The 6,913-nt window shown below is 38.5% G+C and overlaps 1 protein-coding gene across 1 annotated transcript in view; it reads right to left on the bottom strand.

Annotated features, from left to right (window-relative positions):
- The window catches only part of CTTNBP2 (cortactin binding protein 2), a 173,863-nt gene that overhangs the window by 18,464 nt on the left and 148,486 nt on the right, over positions 1-6,913 (bottom strand). Inside the window, exons 15-16 of the mRNA XM_011971661.1 lie at positions 6,032-6,184; positions 5,677-5,864 (exon numbers count right to left, since the gene is read on the bottom strand). Of these exons, the coding sequence (XP_011827051.1) occupies positions 5,677-5,864; positions 6,032-6,184 (341 nt within the window). The remainder of the gene's footprint in view (positions 1-5,676; positions 5,865-6,031; positions 6,185-6,913) is intronic.

Here is a 6,913-nt window from a genome sequence, read left to right as displayed (position 1 = left end):
TTTAAAATAAATTCAGTAATCACTATTAAGCTAAAGAACTTCCTCTTCTTCCTCAGGCTTAACATTTCTGAAGCTCTCTGTTCAAGCTTCACTTTCTATGGTCAGCCAGGGCTGAAAGAACAGGCTTAGCTTTGTGGGCAGCTGACAGAGGGAGAGGGGCCCCCCCCAGCTGCCTCATCAAGACCGCATGTAGAGGAAGGCAGGAAGGCAGAGCTCGCATTGGAACTCGGTCCCCAGGGAAACGTTCCTTTTTCTGGGAAGGCTGAATTCTTCTCTTAATGACTAATAAACTGCTTCTAAAGCTCAGACTGTTAGATATCGTAACAGAATCACATTTCACAGTCGCCAAAGGCAGAATGTAATCTGTCTTTCCTAAGGACCTGAACCCACAGGTGGGCACCCCTTCTCTCCAAAGTGCAGATGTTGTTTACATGAAATTTCTCCTTTTGCAAGTTGGTTGTATTATGAGAAAAGTGGTTACTGGACAGTACATTAAAAACTGGTGTTTCATTAAAAGATCTATCCAATAAATAGACTTTCTAGTAACTCCATGTTTTCATTTCCTTCCCTAGAGATATATTCCTTCAGTGTTAATGGATACTTTTGTGTAGAGGTGTGTATGCCTACTACGTATTCTATGCCTATTTGTTATTACTGCTAAGAAGGAAAAATCCATGTTAGTTAGTATACTTATGAAATACAGAGGGCACAAAAGAAAAGGTGTGAAAAGCTAATGAAGAGCAAGTGATCAGTTCTGGTGTGGTTTCATGGAGTGCAGGATGCCACCTGCCTTTTTTTTTTCTTTTGAATTTTACCAGCTGGAAAAAGGAGGAACTTGAGCCAGGCCCTTTATCTCTCAGATCTCTTCCAGACTGGCAGTCTTGAAGTACAGACAGACACAAGCTGCTATGGTAATTCGAAAGAAGAACTGACTAAATACTGCACGGTCAGGAAAGACAAATGGATGAGGTGGGACTTCAGCCGGGTCTCCCACAGGATGTCCGGGACACGGGATTGGTGAGGGGAGGTGGGAAGAGTGTCCCAAATATGGAAGAGGGAAGGAACTGTGCAGGAGCAGTCAAAATGGATGCTGATGTTTGAAAGTAACAAAAGGGATGAATAAATGACAGACTTCTACAAGTAAACAGTCTATGTACCTGTTACTAATTCAAGGTGCTGGATCTGATCCCCCACCTAGCAAGTCCCCTGAATGAATGACTTCACAGCCACATAGCTGTCCTTGAATTTTCCCACATGCCAACCTCCTCCTCGTTAGGCCTGAGATGTGTTACAAGTGCTGCTCCTTCTGCCCAGACCCCCTGCTTCCCTATTCTCAGCAAACTCTTCTTCCTTTAGATAACAAATTAGGGTGACCTGCAGATCCTTCAATGTGACCACAGATAGAGAGGCCTCCACCCCAAATTCCTAAAATAAGTACTCTTCCCACTTCCGCCCGAGTTTCTATAGTGGTACTTTACCTGTTTCTTTCACAGCACGTATTAGCCACCTGTTTAATTAGCATGATTTGAGTGTTATACCCATGAAGTCGGACAGAATCAGAACAGGGAACATAGAGTTTAATCTGATGTCATTTATCAGATTTGTGGCCCTGCCACTCACGAAAGGACAAGGCTTAAATAGTTGAATGCAGTCCAGTGGTGAAATAGCATGGGTAAAGGTTACAGATTCAAATACAAGCTGAGAACTAGGTAATGTGTAAACTGAATCTACCCCACTCGGAAGGCATGGACTTAGATACTTGCACACAGTGACTGTTAGCGGAACTCTACTGATTATTTTCCTGTTACTGAGGAAAGCCTAAGGCCAGATCACAAGTCCTCGACAAGCCTGGCCAATACACAGACTTGGCCAGCCAAGAACATAACCCTGAATTTTCATGGAAATAGAACCCACGTTTCTTGAGATGGAAAAAACTGGGGGGTATGGGGGCAGGAGGTATATTTTTATCTTAATATTCAGAATTAAATACAATCAAACATGTATATGGGTTAGGATGAGAGAATCATATATTGGGTGTTTTTAACTACTTGAAATGTTACAGGAATTTCATATATTAGAATAGCTTCATGTCCAGTTTAAAATGGTAACTGAGTTACTGATTTAGGGTTGTGACCTTAAGAAGGGGTAAGAGAATTTTATTAAGTTTATGTAAATGGTACAAGAATTAAGAGAACATTTATAAATTTAATTTTCTGGTTTTATAAGAGTTAAGTACTTGGGAAGATTTTTCAGACGGCAGAAATTTTTATAAAGAGAAATAAAATATATTAAAGTTTTAAAGACCAAACTATTTAAAGAAATGTAATTAAGCTGTAAGAGTCCCTTCAAAGGTGATTGTTAAATCTTGCTACATTTATACATAGAAAGATAAAGCTTATATAATTAACTTAAATGCCTGAGGGAAAGCCGGGTATTTGGATGTACAACTCTAACACACTGAATACATTTTTAAAATAGCACTTGATTAATGCCTCCTGAATAAAAGCTGTCCTCCAAGGTCCCAATTCCTACAAAGATCGTTTCGTTGTGAAGGTCTGTCTTTCCATGAGAACACTAGCTCTCTGAGGGTGAGAAGAGCGCCATCTTGTCCCACAGTCCCCCGGCCAGGGGCAAATGTTTACAGAATAACCAGCTAACACTGTTCTGATGCACTTATCACACTGTGTTTTGATGATCAGTTTGCATGGCTATATGTTATTTCAGTCTTAGTACTGGATCTTCCTTGGTGTGCCACAAAGTGAGGTGTTAGAAAACGCTATGACTGACCCACAGGAGGAACAGGCTGAGAAGTTCTAAGTCTGGATGACTGATAACAAAAAAGGAAGTCGGCAGGGGAAGCCTGGAGTTAGGTTTGGGGACAGGACATGTTGCGTTTGTTATGTGTGCAGTGTCAGATGGACTGCATTATATAGATCTGTAGCTGATTACATGAACTGAACACAAAATAGAGGGGTACGCAGACAAAGGAGAAAGCTGGACGAATTTTAAAACATGAATTCTGGAGGAAACATTATTTACATGTATATATAGTACCTCACCAGGTATTACAAATAGTTAAGTGTTAACTTAATAAGAATGACATATTTCATATTCTGGGTAAGTGACGAGATGCTGTATCTGGATTTGTAGGATGTTCAGCTGGTACTAATGGTAATGAAAAACAATTTTATTTTACTAAAAGTAAGGTCTCAGATAAAATGCTAACGTCACCAAAATGTACAGAGCTCTTTCAGCATAAATACATTTTTCCAAAATTTCAAATTTGCACATTTTAAATAACACCATATAACACATATGACCTAAAGGGAGTAATTCTTTTTAGAATTATATTTTATAAAAATCAAATCCCTTTTTGGTGGTATGGAGGGTTCACACAAAAATAAATATTTGTTTACTTTTAGGAGAAATATCTCTTGATTAGAAACCAGGCACAGAAACTAAGTTTGTATTTTATAAGAAAGAAGATTCACATAAATCTTTGCTTTACCAAGTAATTATGACATTAAAACAGAGGACAGCTGTGAACATTGGTATGTCCTACACGAAGGAAATAATGTGGCCAAGGAAAAACAAAAAAATTGATTCTGTGATACCAGCAGCTCTATTAAACTGATATCACTGTATTATCTGAGGCTTTGGGATTTGTTACAATTTTCCTTCTCTTCAAAAGAGGAATGATCATTATATAACTCTTTGATATTTTTTAAGCAACAATTCTGAGATCATGTATTATATAATTAATGATAGTTAATATTTCCTACTAAAAAGGGAATAATTGTTTTTTATTAAATACTAGTAGAAAGCCTAGTACTGTCCCGAGAGGTCGATTTTCTTGTCTCTCTCCAAGGAACTAGAAGAAGAAACTGTGATCAATTACCAGCGTGCTGTAAGTGTCCACAAAGATGAGGTTCTGTGACATTACAAGATTCCTGAAGTTTTGCAGGAGTCATCCGTTCCCTTGTACACACACCCCAGGGACCGTTCTATTCAGCTATTTGAAGTGCTTGTTGGTAAAGGAAAGGCATTTCCTTTTTTCCACTTTCTATTCTTTGCAGCACACCCCACTCTCAAATGCAATGGAAAAGAGAGTGAACCTGAAGCTTGGAACTTTCCTTTCAAAATAAGTTAAAACAATTTTTATCAGAGAGCCAGGGGGAGGGAGGTATGCTTTACCTGAAATAGTGCCAATCTTACATAATAGAACTGGTATCTTTTCTGATTATTTATGTGAATTATCTTTGGTAATGAGATTTAAATATTGACAGTGATAAAGTTAATGGAAGTATCGGCAATTTGAAAAGCTACAGTTTTTACCTCACCATTCTTCCTCTTGTTGAGATCATACAGTGGCTGGGCTTTGGCCAAAAGCATATATTTATGACCAAGTAACTGATTTAAATATAACATGGGGTAGATTTCTCTCATTAAATTAGGAATTTCAGATACTAATTCTAATTACCAGTGGCAGACGCTGTTTAATGAATTCCCAAAAGCCATTCTCACCCCACACTTCTCCCCACCACTATCTCCCCTGCCCCAGCACACATGCCTGCACACACTCTAACATAATAGACGCAGAAATTTGTTCAAGCATTTGGTGGAGAGCTTCAATCTTGGAAAAGCAGGTTTGGCCATGGTCTGGGATGAAACCAGTTTTGGTTAATGAAACATTAAAGAGAAGTCTTATGTTTCTGGAAAAGTGCTTTCCTCCCTGATGAGGAGACTGAGGAAGCCGAAGCTCTCTATCGTTCACTGCAGCCCGCTTCCTGCCCTTGAACATGTTTTCACAAGGGCACAGTGTCTGCAGCCTTTTGGGCACATGGCAGTCTTGAGGGGAGGGTCAACAGACTCCCTTGGACCTGGGACCTGAGATGTTGGACACCTACCACAAGACATCTGGTTATGCGAGGGTGAAAATCCTTTCTGTGAAGCAGCTAGCAGTTGGGGTGTTCTGTTTTTAGCAGCTTAAAATATTGCAATAATGCAATGACAATACTGTCCTTCAAATGTGGCCCATCGTGCAGGATTAAATGAGAAAATCTTACTAAATCAAGCTCTATTATTTCTAATCTACTTTGACACTCAGCTACTGGACCACTTTAAAAATATTAAATAATGACGTGTTCGATTTGGCCAACTCTCAATTATTTTTATCATTTGGGAGAATATAGAATACTTATTTTGTGATTCTGTGAAAGTCACTAAAAGTTATTATTACTCTTGAAAATGTGTCAAAAGATATAGAATTCTACTTATTCATGTGGCTTTTTAATATTTACCATAGTGTAGTATAACAGGCCTATTGTAAAATGTGCCCACAGGGGCGTATGTTTTGAAGGCCTCAAGAAAACAGGAAGTTTTCCTTAAGAAGAGTGATTAATTTTCTAACCAAGCTTTTTACGGCATTTAGAACTTGGTGAGATTCCTTGAGAACCACTGATAACAATGGTAAAACTGATTTGCTTTTTCTCGTACTTAATGCAGTGCAGAAATTGTTATGGGTTTCACATTCATTATGTTATTTGGCCATTCAATGTCAAAAAACTGTACTTGCCCAAGGCTGCATAGTTAGTAAGTGGTGGAACTCAAGCCGAGATCTCCTGACGACTAAAACCCCTGCTCTCCTGGCAATGGGCTGCAGTTGCTGTTTGTTACCTTATTCACAACTTTCCTTCGTAAGAACCTCTGCAGCAGTCCTTGCATGGGCTCGCCATCCCACCGCAGCTGCACCCAGCGGAAATGCTGCTGCACCAGCAAGTCGGAGCCCTGGAGACAGGCCTTGGCGATGGTTCCCATCAGAAAGCAGTTCTCATGAAAGTAATAACATTCGGACATTCCATTTCCTGAAACAAACCAAAAGCAATGGCCCATCCTCAGTGAGTTATGTTATGGGACCAATTCAAATGAAAATAACTTAAAGAACATGAAGTATAACTGGTACTCTGGGAAACAGAAAGATTAGAATAGTACGGAAGCTTGCTTCTCAGCATGGTCCCTCTACTAGCATTACCTTTTTGGAAAGTGCAGGGGCTTTCAGTGCTGCGATTTTCAAGAGGTGCCAAAAAGTCCCTCAATAACTCAGACAGTGAAGATTTTTCCAAATTCTCTAAAATGATGATGATTTTCTTCTTACTGGGAGATTGTTTCACTGGAATCAGACAAGCTATAATAAAAAAGGAAATTCAGTGATTGAAGCTTTTGACAAAAATTTATACAAATTGGCAAAACTAAAAAGTCTGAAGTTATAAAGCATTAGCAAAGATGTGGTATAATGGAAATGTTCTTAAATTGCTTGGGGAGTGAACAACTCTGGAAAACTGTTTGGTATTATTTGATATGTTTGAACACACAATGATCCAGCATTCCTTGCTCTATAACAACTCTCAAACGGAATCAACCCCCATCCATCAACAATAGAATAAATGAATAAATAAGAGTATGTTCATACAACAAATAGAAAGCGAACAAATGACAACTTGCGCAACATGGAAGACTCACAAACAATATATTAATTAGCAAATCACAAAAGATTATATACAATGTGTTTTCATCATGTAAAGTTCAAAACAGGCAACACTACATCTACAATTTAGGGATTCATACGCAGGGAGTAAAACTATAAAGAAAAGCTAAGAAATGATTATCATGAAAGAGTAGTGGTTACTCCCAAAGGGAAGGGTTTGCGATAAGAGGGATGGACCACACAGTCACATTCTGAGAGCTGAGAATATTTTACTTCTTGGCCTAGTCAGTGGTTACATGGTTATTTTATTTTAAATTCTTAATTAATCTGTAAACATAAGTAGTATGTATTTTAGTATACCTATTTCATAATATAAAAGGTTAAAAGCCCTTTAAATTATGCATATGTAAAATGTTCATAAAATTATGT

The sequence above is a fragment of the Mandrillus leucophaeus genome, unplaced genomic scaffold (genome assembly GCF_000951045.1).
Source record: "Mandrillus leucophaeus isolate KB7577 unplaced genomic scaffold, Mleu.le_1.0 Scaffold1235, whole genome shotgun sequence".
NCBI classification, from domain to species: domain Eukaryota; kingdom Metazoa; phylum Chordata; class Mammalia; order Primates; family Cercopithecidae; genus Mandrillus; species Mandrillus leucophaeus.
This window is presented reverse-complemented; position numbering and strand designations above follow the sequence as displayed.